Source organism: Camelus ferus, chromosome 4 (assembly GCF_009834535.1).
Source record: "Camelus ferus isolate YT-003-E chromosome 4, BCGSAC_Cfer_1.0, whole genome shotgun sequence".
Classification (NCBI taxonomy): domain Eukaryota; kingdom Metazoa; phylum Chordata; class Mammalia; order Artiodactyla; family Camelidae; genus Camelus; species Camelus ferus.
In genome coordinates this window covers 34,263,720-34,279,528 of record NC_045699.1, presented here as the reverse complement: position 1 = coordinate 34,279,528, position 15,809 = coordinate 34,263,720, and the positions used below count along the sequence as shown (strand labels likewise).

The 15,809-nt window shown below is 40.5% G+C and overlaps 1 protein-coding gene across 6 annotated transcripts in view; it reads right to left on the bottom strand.

The window, feature by feature from the left end:
* Nucleotides 1-15,809, bottom strand: part of FAM189A2 (family with sequence similarity 189 member A2) — an 81,800-nt gene that overhangs the window by 22,163 nt on the left and 43,828 nt on the right. For all 6 annotated transcript variants that reach the window (XR_004319241.1, XM_014565244.2, XM_032477795.1 and 3 more), the window contains one exon: nucleotides 4,549-4,659. Coding sequence is in view for 5 of the 6 variants with exons in the window: in XM_014565244.2 (XP_014420730.2) it covers nucleotides 4,549-4,659 (111 nt within the window). In the remaining variant the exon portion in view is untranslated. The remainder of the gene's footprint in view (nucleotides 1-4,548; nucleotides 4,660-15,809) is intronic.

Genomic DNA, 15,809 nt, shown 5'->3' with positions numbered 1-15,809 from the left:
TTCCCAACATATGACGATGCCATCTTTAGTAATTAGGGAACCAAAAATTAAAGTAAGAATGAGATCTCGATTTAGCCCCATCAGACTGGCAAAAAATTAAAAAGAATAACACTTACTGGTGGCAGAGAGTTACTGGTAGAAATGCGAGTTAAAGCCCTTTAACAAAGGATCTGTCCATACATTTGAAATTAAATTTACTTATTCCCCAACCACTTTGGAAAACCATTTAGCAGTTTCTTATAAAGTTAAACATACTTTTACCATAGTGATGCTTATCTATGTATTTACTTAAGAGAAATAAAAACAGGTCCACACACACACACAAAAACTACATAAAAATGTTCACAACAGCTTTGTTCATAATACTCCCAAGCTGAAAAGAACCCAAATGTCCATCAACAGAAGAACTGATCAAACAAACTGTAGCATTTTTATGCAATGAAATACTGCCCTGGTTTAAAAAAAAGAAGAAGAAGAAGAGCAAACAACTGATATGACCCTAAAACATGGGTGGATTTTAAAATATCATGCTGAGCTAAATCAGTCAGACACAAAAAGATATATACCATATGGTTCCACCTGTATGAAATTCAAGAACAGGCAAACTAATCTACAGTGAAAAAAAACTGGAACCGTGGTTGCCTCTGAGAGAGTAGACCAGCCTGAAAGGAGACAGCAAAGAACTTTCTAGAGTGATGAAAATGTTCTAGATCTTGTTTGGGTGTATACATGAGAGTGTCATGATGAACGTACACATGGTCAAAACTCAATGAACTGCACACTCGAGATATGGGCATTCAATTGTTTGTATATTTTATCTCAGTTTTTAAAAAAATGGATAGAATCATCAGATGGTTGAATGTGTAATAAAAAGAAAGAGACATACAGAAGAACAATCCCTGTCCTGGGAGCCTGCCCCGCTTGGATCACAGCCCCCATGGGGATGGATATGCAGAATGGTATTCATAGCAGCATTGCTTCCATTGGCCAAAACCCAAACCACAATAGACACAAGAAAACAGAGAACTGACCTGTTCAAAGGGAAAAAAGGGCGTTAGAGCTATACCTAATATATCTTTAAGTGAGAAAAACAATATGCAGGGAAGTGAGTACAATACATCCCATTTTTGGAAAATAAGTCATGAATGGAAAGATATCCCATGCTCTTGGGTTGGAAGAATTAATATTGTTAAAATGGCCATACTACCCAAAGCAATCTACAGATTTAATGTGATCCTTATCAAATTACCCAGGACATTCTTCACAGAACTAGAACAAATCTAAAATGCATATGGAATCATAAAAGACCCAGAATTGCCAAAACAATACGGAAGAAAAAGAGTGAAGCTGGAGGCATAACCCTCCCAGCCTTCAGACAATACTACAGAGCTACAGTAATCAAAACAGCATGGTATTAGCACAAAAACAGACATATGATCAACAGAACAGAATAGAGCCCAGAAATAAACCCACAGACTTACGGTCAATTAATCTTCAACAAAGGTGGCAAGAATATACAATGGAGTAAAGACAGTCTCTTCAGCAAATGGTGTTGGGAAAGCTGGACAGCAGCATGTAAATCAGTGAAGTTAGAACACTCCCTCACACCATACACAAAAATAAACTTAAAATGGCTTAAGGACTTAAACAAAAGACAAGACACTATAAACTTCCCAGAATAGAACACAGGCAAAACATTCTCTAACATAAATTGTAGTAAAGTTCTCCTATGTCAGTCTCCCAAAGCAATAGAAATAAAGGCAAGAGATACAAATGAGACCTAATTAAACTTATAAGCTTTTGCACAGCAAAGGAAACTATGAACAAAATGAAAAGACAACCTACAGAATGGGAGAAAATATTTGCAAATGATGTGACTGACAAGGACTTAATTTCCAAAATATTCAAACAGCTCACATAACTCAATAACAAACAAATAAATAAATACAACCCAATTGAAAAATGGGCAGAAGGCCTAAACAGACATTTCTCCAATGAAGACATACAGATGGCCAATAGACACATGCAAAGATGTTCAATATCGCTCATTATCAGAGAAATGCAAATCCAAACTACAATGAGGTATCACCTCACACCAGTCAGAATGGCCATCATTATGGAAATGTTGGCTATCTTTCTCAGACAGATCAACCATTTAAACCCTTCCCCCTTGCAGTCTGGCTTGTTTGCTTCAGAACAACCCATGATCTAAACACTAGGACAAACTTCTACCAATGCCCCTAGAATCCTCTCCTCTTATGGCTTCTACCCATTCCCTTTATTTATTCATCTCAAATATCTATGTTCCAAGTATCCTTTCCTCATCTTCCCATCGATACAAGCCCTTCTTCCTTTACAAACCCTAAGCAACATGTCTCACTCTGACAGCCGATCTCAGTCTCCCTTGCTTTGCAGTCTGGCATTTATTCATTCTCTCCACACCCATCAAGCACTTGCCATGGTTATCCCACTCCTCTTGCTATGTGATAAACTTCAAGGTCAGAAACGACGTCTGACTTTTCTTTCTACTCTCTGCCGTCTCTAGCCCAGTGTCTTGCATATTAATAGATGCTACAAACTTGCCAAACCATCTTTCAATATATTATGATTTTTTGCTTCTAGCCTGTGTCTGTTCTCTTTGCCCCTTCCAACTTGCTGTGTGATTAGTAACAGGAAGATCAAGCTTTGTTCAAAACTTTTTCTGGGAACTCTGTGTATGTAAAGAAGTGTGTGGGAGATGCCGTTGAACACTCCCAAGAGAACAGAGAGCCAGACACTGTCCTCGGGGAGATTCCAGACCAGCAGGAGAGAGCGGGCAGGTGTATGAATATCTTTAGCCCCAAAACAGAAAAGGAGAGATGCTGAAGAGATGGACAGACAGGAATTCTTGCAGATTATCTTCTCTGGGGATCAGGGACATTTCCTTAAGATGATCGTGGAATGAGGCTTTAACAGACTGACAGCATTTGGATGAACAGGGAAGTAAGGGGCAGGGAACTATGCAGGGAGAGACAGCCTTGTCGGAGACAGGGAAGCAGGGCAGGAGGCTGGGTGATGACACATGGTGTGGGCTCAGTTTCAGGGAGTGGGAGCTGCCACAGTGAGAGCGCAGGACAAGGGCAAATTATAGAGGACATTAAAAACCAGAAAAGGCTGTGAGCCTGTGCTTCCAAACCTGAAGGTTATTAAGCAATGGAATGACAAAAGTCAAAAAAACTGTAGAGTTGTTAAGAAAGAGCAACAGGTTTTTAGTGAGTCTCTAAGGCGTTTTCCCATTTGGGAAGGACACGAGTTTCACTGCAAGAACTTTCATCACAGCATCTGGAGAAATGTCGTGGCTCTTCACCTGCTGGTTTGGAAAGGGTGAGACGGCCATGGAACCAGGTTCCAGACAGATGAGATCTACTACAGCTTCTGACAAGTCCATTTCTTCTGCTTTGGGCCACAGGGAGATATTTGTTACTGAGAAGTCTTGAAAAGTTCAGGGACAGCCAGCAATTCCACTTCTGGGCTTTTACTCCACAGAAGTGATCCGTTTCCATGGCAGCATTATTCACAGTGGCCCAAAGGTGGAAAGAACCCAAGCATCCTTCAATGGATAAAGAGTAAACAAAATGTGCCCTCTATAGACAGTGGAATAGTATTCAGCCTTAAAAAGGGAAGAAATTCTGACACATAATACAACATGTGGACATGTTGAGGACACCATGCTAAGTGAAATAAGTAACCACAAAAAGACAAATACTGTATGATTCTACTTATATCAGGTAACCAGAGTAGTCAAATTCACAGCATCAGAAGCATGGTTGCCAGAGGCCAGAGGGGAGGGGATGTGTGGTCAGTGTTTAATATGTATAGTGTGTCAGCTTTGCAAGATGAAAAGAGTTCTAGAGATTGGTTGCAGAACACTGTGACTGTACTTAACACTACTGAGCAGTTAAGATGGTAAAATTTATGCTACATGTATTTTACCACAATTAAAAATAAAAAAAAATTGAGATCATACAGATCCACAACCTCTTATCCACAATTCTGAAATCCAAAAAGCTCTGGAAATTGGAAGTTCTGATTACAGCCTGCTGGACCAGACTCCGCTGGGGTGCTACAGAATAAATACTACATGTATCACATTTATCTTTTAAAAACTGGGGAAAACTCTGAATGGTGAAACACACCTGGCCGCCAAAGGTTTTGGACAAAGGACTGCTGCCCTGAATTCTGGTAACATCCATTTTTTCTCTTTAGATGAGAGCAGATAGGTATTGATTGTGACCCACCTAGTCACTAACCAATCATGCATTATATTACCGTGGTGCTAGGGGTTCTGCTGGTTGGTCATTGCTTTGGAAAAAATCATTGACCACCTGTATAAAATAATTAGCAGGCAGTTCTTTGTTTTGTTTTCCTGCTTCCTTTTACCAACTTCAGGTTTCACTTCGGGCCATTGCCTGGTCCTGGGTGGTAGGTACCAGGACCACGGTGGCACCCAGGAAAGCCGGGCAGGCCAGGATCAGATCAGGCACACAGTCATGTCTTAGGACCGCTTACCAGATCACACCTGGGCACACTGGACACAAACTGGGCCCCCTGGCAGCCTAGGATAAATCCGGCTAAATTCAGGAGGACACACACCACAGAGAGCAGCACGAAGAGGTTCACCTGAAACAGCAAGAAAGAGGCAGTTAGAAAAAGGAGACGACTAGATTTAGAGATGTTTTGTCCGAATAAAAAAAACTCATTCTTTTCCTAGAGGAAACTTTTTTTTTTAAAGAAGTCAGAACCCTGTTTTTAATGTACAGACCCCCCCCCCTTTTTAGAATGCTTTGCATTTTGCTGAGGAATGCCAGCAACCCGCAAGTCTTCTCAATTTAAAGTTCCCGTTTTTCCTCCTCTTCACAAATAAGGGAGTTCGGACTCTGAGCTGCACAGTACATTAAGCCTTTCCTCCTTCAGCCATTCTTACTTTTTCTGAATTTTACAGGATCGTGGTAACTAGACAAATGGAGAATTCTAGAATGTAAGTGGAATCCCAGAAAATGAAGGCGCTCAGAGCCATTACTGGTCAGAAATCACAGTAGGTGCATAAAACTAAAGATGTCTTTTTTCAGTTTCAAACAGCATTGGTACTGTGCAGCGTTGGTGGTATAGTGGTGAGCATAGCTGCCTTCCAAACAGCATTGGTACTAAAGAACAGGTTTACAGTGATCCTCCGTGTACTCTTCTCCAAAGTTAAATATTACAGTTATTACCCTAAATAATTAAGAACTGACATAAATGAACCAAGGAGCCGGTGTTTATTTAGTGCAAATTAGAGACTGCACTGGCTTCTCAACCTGAGAACTCTGATTATTATTAAAATCAAATCTTATCGCAAATGTAAAAGTAAATGTAGAAGACTGGAGCTAATGGTTATCAGTGTTAGAGCCAAGCGTCATTTCAGGCAGCTGATGTCAGAATCGGCTGGGAAATGAGTTCACACATGAATGCTAACACAGAAAGCTCGTTCTTTACTGCTGGTATTCCAAGAAGCTTGAAAGTATCTCCCAAGACCTATGTTATGAGTCAATATTTAATAACACATGGTGCCCTTTTTCTTTTTTTTATTGAAGTACAAGTTAATTTACAATGTTGTATTAGTTTTTGCTGCACAGCACAGTGATTCAGTTATGTGTATATATTATTTTTCATATTCTTTTTCATTACAGGTCATTACGAGATACTATACAGTAGGCTCTTGTTTACCTATCTTATATATAGTAGTGTGTATCTGCAAATCCCAAACTCCCAATTTATCCCTCCCCTCTTTTTCCCCTTTGGTAAGCATAAGTTTATTTTCTATGTCTATGAGTCTGCTTCTGTTTTGTAAATAAGGTCATTTGTGTCATTTTTTTAGACTCCACATATCAGTGATATAATATATTTATCTTTCTCTGACTTACTTCACTCAGTGTGATAATCTCTCGGTCCAGCCATGTTGCTACAACTGGATGCCCTTTTTCTTAAGAGGAATTATTTTTTCCTCTCCAAGAAGAGTCTGGCTTCTGCTTCTCTCCTTTTCCCATTAATTTGTAAAAGAACTCTGCACGCTGTCCTCAGGGTGCAGAATTCTTTTAAAATTTGATGACTTTCCCCAAGTCCTCAAATCATGGGGAAAACGCTGGCAGCAGCTGCTGTGCTGCTGGTTCCGCCGTGTCTGGAGGACCTGACTTGAGCAGCATGTGGTGCCTGCCCTCTCGTGCACTGTGCCGTTCGTGATCATGCCAAAGCTTTCTGGAAAATGAGAATGCTTAATTGGCAAAGGACAGGACACGGTCTTCTTACATGGGCTCCTTCTGTGTCCTGACAGTTGCTACTCAAAGAGACCTAATATATCTGGAATGTTCACACTCAGCAACACAATTATTGTTACTATGAGGAAGTCTTGAACGTTCCTTTGGAAGTTTTCTTTTAATGCAACATCAGATGCCTTGAAAAGACAGTGTGGCTATAATCCTTATGCTTTCTAGGATACTACTAACCTTCATAACTAAAAACTAGTAGCATCAGATATAGAATGGGTGGGGGTCCACTACCCAACACTGGACTCAAAACCTCCTCATTAAATTCTTAAATCCATCTCATCAAAAGACATCATTATTGTAGTGTATGTGTATGTATATATATACATATACTCAGTCATAAAAAATTAATAAAATAATGCCATTTGCAGCAACATGGATGGACCTGGAGATCATCATTCTAAGTGAAATAGGCCAGAAAGAAAGAAAAATACCATATAGTATCACTTTTATGTAGAATATTTAAAAAAAAAACACAAATGAACTTATTTATAAAACAGAAACAGACTTACAGACATAAAAAATGAACTTGTGGTTACTGGGGGAAAGGGGAAAGTGGAGATAAATTGCGAGCTCAGGATTTGCAGATACTAACTACAATATACAAAAAAAATAAACAACAAGGTCCCACTGTATAGCACAGGGAACTATATTCAACACTTTATAATAGTCTATAATGAAAAAGAATATGAAAAGGAATATATATATATATACACATATATGTATAACTCAATTACTATGCTGTACACAGAAACTAACACAACATTGTAAACTCACTATACTTCAATGTTTTAAAAAATTTTTTAAACACATCATTAAGAAAATTCAATAAGCAAGTCATAGACTAGGAGAAAATACTTCATGCATATACTGAACAAAGAACCTTTATCCAGAATATACAAATAACTTCTCAACAATAAAAAGACAAACAACCCAATTTTAAAACTAGGAAAAAGACTCAAACAGATATTTCACAAAAGATACTGAAATGGCCAATGAGCACAGGAAAAGGTGCTCAACATCATTAGTCATCACGAATGCAACTTAAAACTATGAGATACCACTTCACAGCAACTGCAATGGTTAAAACTGAAAAGACTCATGATAGCAAATGTTGGTGAGGACAAGGAGCACGTGGACTCGCAGACGTTCTTGTCCAAGTACAAAACGGTGCCACCAGTTTAGAAAACTGCTTGTCAGTTCCTGAAAAATTAAATATAAGTCTCCCATGCCAAAGAATTCCGTTATTTATGGAAATACTCTGCCCTCAACTTTTTACTCCTTCAGTGTGGGCTGCACAAGGTGACTTCCTTCCGAAAAATTACAGTATGGAAAGAGGAGGGGGAGTAACTTTCCAGTGGAGAAACCTAACAAATACGACCTCACCGAGGTGAACAAGGTTAACATCAGTGATGGGTCATGTTGATGGCAAGTACCCTTGATATGATGTGATGAAAACGGCACTTTACTCTGTGGTCTTCCTCCCCCAAACCCATAATAACCTCAGTCTAATCATGAGAAAACATCAGACAATCCCAACTGAGGTACATTCTACAAAATATCTGACCATTCTACAAAATATTTGACCAATATCTTCAAAACAGTCTAGGTCATCAAAAACAGGGAAAGTCTGAGGAAACTGTCACAGCCAGGAGGAGCCCAAGGAGACAGGACACCTAAATGCAATGTGGTGCCCTAGGACGGGTTCATGAACAGAAAAAGGACATTAGGTAAAAACTAAAGAAATTTGAAGAGTATAGACTTCTGTTGACAATAATGTTATCAGTCTTGGTTCTTTAATTGTGACGAATGTACCACACCAGTGTAAGATGTCAACAACAGAGGAAGCTGGGTGTGGGGTACACGGGAACTCTCTGTACTAGCTTTGCAATATCTCTGCGAATCTAAAACTATTCTAAAATAAATTGTTTATTTAAAAAACTGCAAAAAATCTGAGTATACACCTACTTGATGATTTACAATTCCATTCCTAGGAATACACCCAGAGAAATAAATGCAACTGCCCACAAAAGGACTTGTAGAATGTTTATATCACCTTAACTCAAATTAGACCAAAAACGAAAAGAGCTCAAATAACTAACAACAGGAGAACACATAAACAAACTGTGGTATTTTCAAACAGTGGGATATTTCCAGCAATAAAAAGGAACCAACTGCTGATGCACAACAACGATGTGAAGTTCAAAGACACTACGTTGAACAAAACAAGCCAGGCACTGTGATTCCACTTCCATGCAGTTCAAGAACAAACAACCCCGGTGGTAGAAATCAGGAGAGTAGCTCCCTGTTCTGCAGGGGAAGGTGTGGTGTGGGGACTGGCTAGGAAGAGATAAAGAAATTTTCTGGAGTGATAAAAATGTCCTATATCTTGTTTTGGATACTGGCTACCTGGGTGCATCCAGTGGTCACAATTTAGCTAACTAAACACGTACGATCTGGGATTTATATAAATTATATCCAACATACATATTTTTTAAGAAAGAAAATCCTAAATCCAGCTGCCAAGACAGGAGTGTGAGATCATGTAGTGAATGGGGCTACTTCTAAAATGTCAGAACAACAAACATGATGAGAGAAGGCCCCAGGGATTCACTGCCTGGCGGGCTTGGCTTCTGTCCTACCCTGGAGGGGCTGCCAATGAGAAGTCAAAGTCACGTCACCAGAATGCCCCGCTGCAAACCCCAGAATGAGGACCTGGGCCAAGGCACACAGGCTGTGTACAAAATCGCCACGCACTGTTGCCCAAATTTATCCCTGCATTCGGCTTTTTTTTATTACTATTTTTAAAACTCTGGCCTAACTGATTGGCCAATGGTCACCTAATTACTGAAGTGTATATCACTTGTAACATATATCAGACATGGTGCCAACTAGGACACCAAGCACATCTCTTTCAGAGGTTGGATCAGGTTCAAGGATAGAAAATACTGGAGTTAAAAGGGACTCACTTCGGATTTACAGATAGCTTCAGAATGGACCCCTCTGGCTTTAACCTAGTGATAATGGTATAACTTCCAAGACCCAAATATTCATCCCAACCATCACCAGGCAGCACATCCCCAAACAGAAGAGTATAAAACATGCTACTAGTGGAGAACCTCACAGTCACACAGCACACTCAGCTATATCCAGAAAGGGGAAGAATTTCTTATATTTTCTTCTGTTGTCCTCATTCTTGCCTTTAAAGAAATCATTGCAGGTAATACAAGTTTCTCTTCGTAGAAGGCACCTGAATTTGGAATCAGGACACCTAGTCCAAATTCAAGCTTTCCCACTGTAATAACTTAGATAACCTCTGTGAGACTAGCTTTTCTCTTCTGTTAAAAAGGTCCCTTGCAACTGTGCCCACCCCTCTTCACTCCAGGTCTTAATTATGCAACACAAGAATGTTTGGGAACCTGAGGCTATGAGGAAGAAACACCACCTTCACGTTGCCTATTCCTACCTGCTCAAAGTTCTTCATAATCACATAACATCATTAAATAATTAGGCCTATCACAGCTTGGTATTGTTCAGTATCTTTTTTGATACAAGATTTCATTCTGTAAATAGACTGACCTTTCCCTACTGCCTAAGGACTTTTATTTTGCATCTTACTTCCCTACTGCTCCAAGCTCAAGATGCAACAGAAACTCAAATATGCATGCTTAAATAAATAAGTAGTTCCAGTAATTGTGTGAAGGTAGAGCAGTTGAAAAATAAGTAGTCGAAAAATGGTGAATTGAATATAAACATTTAGTTCTACTAATTCCTGAAAAACCCATTAAAATGGCAGGAAAGTAAAAATTTTAAATGCAGAAATCCATTAGGACAGAGAGAACAGAGAAACAGCAACAAAATTTCAGAAGCCAGAAAGTCAATGGGCAAACATAAATTGACTCAGTGGACCTGAGAAAACTGAGTCCTACAATAGCAATGAGGAAAGCCCAAACAAGAATTTATTCGTCAGAATCTCCAAACGTTCAGAAATGGGTGGCAGCAGATACTTCTTGGAAACAAAAGTGAGGCTAAAATCAGGACTGATTAGGAGTCTAAGAAGCAATTAGAAAATGGTACAACCACCATGGGAAACTACTGGCAGTTTCTAGTAAGGTTAAACATGACCACCCCATGACTGAGCAGCTCACTTTCAGGGACGTGCATTAATGCATATGTCCACAAAAAGACACGTACAAGAATGTTCATAAGCAACTGGTTCATAATACCCAAAACTGGAAACAACCCAAGTGTCCAAGAATAGCAGAATGGATGAACAAATTGTAGTATACTCATGAATGAAATAAAACTCACTGCTATGATCTAATCGTCTGTGTCCCCTGAAATTCACAAATTGAAATCCTAACCCCCAGGTGATGGTACTAGGAGGTGGGGTCTTTGGGAGGGGGTCAGGTCATGAGGGCAGAGCCAATGGGCAAGCAGAAATTGACTCGGTGGTCCTGAGAAAACTGTGTCCTACAACAGCAACGAGGAAAGCCAAAACAACAGAATTGCTTCCTCGTGAATGGGATTAGTGAACGTGTGTTTATGCAGTCTTAAATAATACTGAATAGATGAATTGATCAATGAACAAAAGAAAGAAAATTGATTCTTACGATAAACACTAATGGAGGTATCACAATTCTTACTAACGTTCTGGAATGTATACAGAGGGCCTTAAAAGGCAAAAACTGCATGAGAATTGCTACCCACACTGTGCTCCCAGAGGGAACTCAGCATTTCCCGGGAACGAAGATGGGGAGGGTAGGAACTCCCGTCCCATCGTTTCAGAGGCAGGAGTAGGGTGGCGGGTGAGGGGAACAAAGCACCCAGCTCTCAGAATTCAGGTTACATTTTCCCACTGAAACAAGAACATTGTGTGACCTGGCTAGGAATCTAACCAACATTCTAACACTTATATTCTGAGACACGAAGCCCAAGCTCCACACCACTGATGAGTACTGGTTAATGAGACGAATGTCATACGACCCGTGACAGTGAACGTGACCACTTATTTCATTCTTAACATTTAAAATTTTAATTCGTTTTGGAGACGCACTGCACTACAAAGACATAGAGTCATGAGCACCACACAATGAGAACACAATCTGAACACAGCACGACGACACTGGGAAAAAATCGAAGACAAGGTAACAGACTAAAAGCTCTCTGAACTAGTTAAGCAAAACGAATGTTCCGATGAACCACGCAGCACCACGGCAACCAACACAACATAATAAATCACAGACACTCACCAAGCCCAGCCTCTTGCTACCTTAACCTGTTTCGGGAGCTCACACATGCAGTGACTTGGTTTGCCAGCTCGCCTTTAATCATTAGCTCCCAAGGGAGCCTGCTCCTGGGCTTCACTCCCTTGACATCCTTTAAACTTCTTCCAGAAGCTTGGCAGATTTATTACCAACGTCCAGACTGGTTCTCCCTGCCAATGAGCCAAACACAGGCCCGTTGCTGTGAACAGAACCAGCTGTCTCTCTTTCCTGTCAGAGATGTTTAAGTGTCAGATTTACTCACATTATGGGTGTCCCAGATTTTCCTTTAAGAAAATATTTTACATGTAATAATAACATTTATTTCTAATTCCTTTTTCTCTTTTCTTTTTTAAAATTTTAATTAAGAAAATTTTTTTTCTTATTCCTTTTTCAACAGGAGTGAAAGGCTTCTTCCTCTCCCTGACAGAGTAAGTCACAGATTTTCATAGTTTGGTACATAGCTTTGAGGTGAGCTAAAAGCACTTAGAATCAAGAGTTGCTAATTCCTGATGAGAATATACAAATCACAGGATACCTTCAAGGTTCCTTGCTTGTGAGAGGAACTTCTGCCTTACCTGGGGTCCTCTCCCCTACTCTCTCGCAGACCCCCCGTCTCCCAGGGCTCCTTTTCAGCACATCGCCCCTTATTTGTCAGGAAAGTGACTTTTCTCATGACCCAAGCAATCAGGCATAGCAGAGAAGGGGGTGTCCTCAGCGTGTGTGTCCAGCTCCATAACTCCCCAATACAACTCAGGCAGTTCTGCCACCCTTAATTAACATGCTCTCATCAGGAAGGTGGCAAAGGACCTGGAGGAAAACATCTTAATGAGAATCTCAAGAGAAATAATCAGAGGATGATGTGACAACAGAGATTTGCTCTTTGAACAAGGTGAGAGGGTCAGGAACACGGGCTGCTACGCCCCTCAGGATAAGGCAGAAGTCAATTTGGATCCGAAGATAGGAAAGGCAGCAGAAAGTTTGCAACAAAACTGCAGATCTATAATTCTTGAGACTCCACTTTCCTTACTCCATTATTCTTTTCTCCTTTCCTCTGTACTTCTCTAGTTTTCATTCTTTCCCTGCTTCTAGCCCCTTCTTCACTACTGTTAGCTCCTCAAGGTTCAGCAAGTTAGGGAGTCAGATCTTGGGATTCGCCAACAATGAAGATCACAGCTCTCAAGAAGCCCCCCAGAGTCAGGAGTCCTCAAAGACGGCCGCCATCAAGTCCTTCCCTCTCTGGACTTCACAGGCTGCCCCTCACATCAAGAGATGAAGATCAATACATGAGACAGAATATTATCCAGCCATAAAAAGGAAGTACTGACGCATCCTACAGCATGAATGAACCTTGAAAACATCATGCTAAGTGAAATAAGCCAGATACAAAAGGACATGTATTGTATGATTACACTTATGTGAGGCACCTAGAGTCGTCAAATTCAGAGACAGAAAGTAGAATGGTAATTACCAGGGGGGACGGGGGGTTATGATTGAATGCGAGCAGAGTTTCTGTTGGGGATGATGAAGAAGTTCTGGAAATGAACAGGAGTGATGGTTGCACAGCAGTGTTGAGTGTATTTAATGCCACTGCACTGTACACTTGTAAATGGTTCAAAATGTAAATTTAAAAATATGTATATGTTACCACAATTTTTAAGAATGGGAAAAGAAGACAAAAAGAGAAGAACTTTGCTTCAAATGACACCATCAATGAATAAAAAGTAAAGCCACGAAATATGAGAAAATAGTTGCAAATCATATATTTGATAAGGGACTTATAATTAAAAGACAAATTATCCAATTTAAAAATTAGATAATTTTCTTGGTTATGATAATTTATTATGTTGACGTATGGTGAGGCAAAGGATCTGAAAAGTCATTTCTCCAAAGACAAGCAAATGGCCAATAAGCACATGAAAAATGCTCAATGTCAAATCAAAAACACTAAGAGATACCATTTCACACCCATAAAGAAGACAGATAATAATAAGTGTTGGCAAAGATGTAGAGAAATTGGAACCCACATACACTGCTGATGGGAGCATAAAATCACACAGCCACTTTGGAAAGTAGTTCTTCAAAATGTTAAACACAGAGTAACCATATGACTCAGCAATTCTACTCCAAGGCAAATAGCTAAGAGAAATGGAAACATGTCCACAAAGAAACCTGAACATTAAAGCTCACAGCAGCATTATTCATAATAGACAAAAAGTGGAAATGTCTATCAACTGACGAATATATACATAAAATGTGGTATATCCAACAATGAAATATTATTCAATAATAAAAAGGGGGATAAGTACTGATATATGCTACAAACATGATGACCCTTAAAAATATTGTGCTAAAAACAACATGCTAAGTGAAGGAAGCCAGTTACAAAGGATCACATATTATATGATTCTGTTTACTTGAAATACCCAGAATAGGCAAATTTATAGAGACAGACAGTGCATTAGTGGTTTCCTAGGGCTGGGAGTATGGAGAAGAAATGAAGAGTGACTTCTAATGGGTATAGAGTTTCTTTTTGGGATGACGTGAAAATATTCTACAATCGGTGGTGATGTTTGTGCATATATGTGAACATGCTAACCACCACTGAATTGTACAGATGAAATGGGTGCATGTTATATATGGCAATTACATCTCCATAAAGTCATGTTAAAAAAAAAAGAAGCAGCTAGATGATCTCTGAGATTAGGTACCTTCTTTTTGTCAACAAGAAAAAGTAATTTAGAAATCCAGGAAAAACATAAATCTATATACTATAGCCATGGTCCAAAGCTGAAGCAAACTAAACTATGACATGATATTGAGCAAATGATAGAGAATAAGAAAGAAGAATAGATTTGACTTGGCTCCTCAAAACTGTTCTCCTTTGAGTGACTCGAAGTTACACTTGCTTCTCTTTAGAATCGATCATTCTTCCCAGTGCTATGGTAAAAAATGCGGCTGATCCAGCTGATCCCTTGAATAAGCAGGACTTGTGGGCATCAACCGAAAAACACTTTGCTCTTTTCCCCAATGCTACTCACGACCACTTTATAGAGCTAGTTCTTCCTGACCCCTTGAATGAAATCTGAGGCTGAGCCCATGACTTCTCTGGTCAATATCAGATCCAGAAAGTCCTCCAGTCACTTCAAGTCACAGAAAGTCCTATTTCAGTGATTAATATGCCCAAACCTGTGTCCCAGTCACAACTTGAAACTGCATTTAAGTTTCAGCTTCTTTCTTTCTCATCGGGCTTCTCACTATAAAGAGCAACCAAGTCCTCAGTGGGAAAGCAAGGGAGTGATAAGAGCTTCTCTGTTGCCCTGTTCCCTGTGTCCACTTCTCCTCCTGAAGTCTGCCAGCCACAGCCCTGCCATTCTGGAGAGGAGGAGGTGCGGGGGACAGCCAAGTGGGTAAACAAGGTGACGTGCAGGGAGAGCTCCCCGGACTGTTCACGATGGGCCTCGGCAAGTGTCTACAGGGGACTCTCTGGAATGTGCTTCCATGGGCTCCTTTGAAATACCTGTTTTTGACCCTGCAGCTCCCTTCACGTGGGCATCCGGCAGTGCAGGCCCGGCCTCTCTTTGTGTGGTCTCCCCACTCCACCGTGGGGCTCCCTGCACAGGATATAAGCTCACCCAGCATCTGCTCTCTCTTGCAGGGCCCACCTCCATACTCAGCTGGAAGTATGCTTCTTGGGCTTGGTCTGTGAAAGTACAATTATTTCCCAACTGCAGTCTTTAACTCTCAGGCCACAGGGCACTCCCACTGGCCCTTTAAATTCCCCAGGCATGAGTCTGACACCAGTCCAGTCAACCACCAAGGGACCCGTATCAGGTTCTCCAAGTGCTTATCTTTAAGCACCTCTCCCCTCCCCCATGTGTAGGTGGAACTTGAAATGCCATGGCAGTTCAGTAACTTTCTCCAAACATCTGTCTCTTCAACCCCTAATCTTTTTATAGGCTGGGGGAAGGACATCAGCTAAGGGTTGCAAAACTGGTTTTCACCCAGAAGCTTTGCAAGTCCTGTTTAGATAGACTAACACACACCGGAACGTGGGAGCTGTTGGTATCTGGAGTGCTCTGCCCTCAGGTGAATCTGGAAATCAAGAATCCAAGTCTAGTGAGGGGAGGGTACAGTTCACTGGTAGAGTGCATGCTACACAAGGTCCTGGGTTCAAACCCCAGTACCTCCTCTAAAAATAAATAAG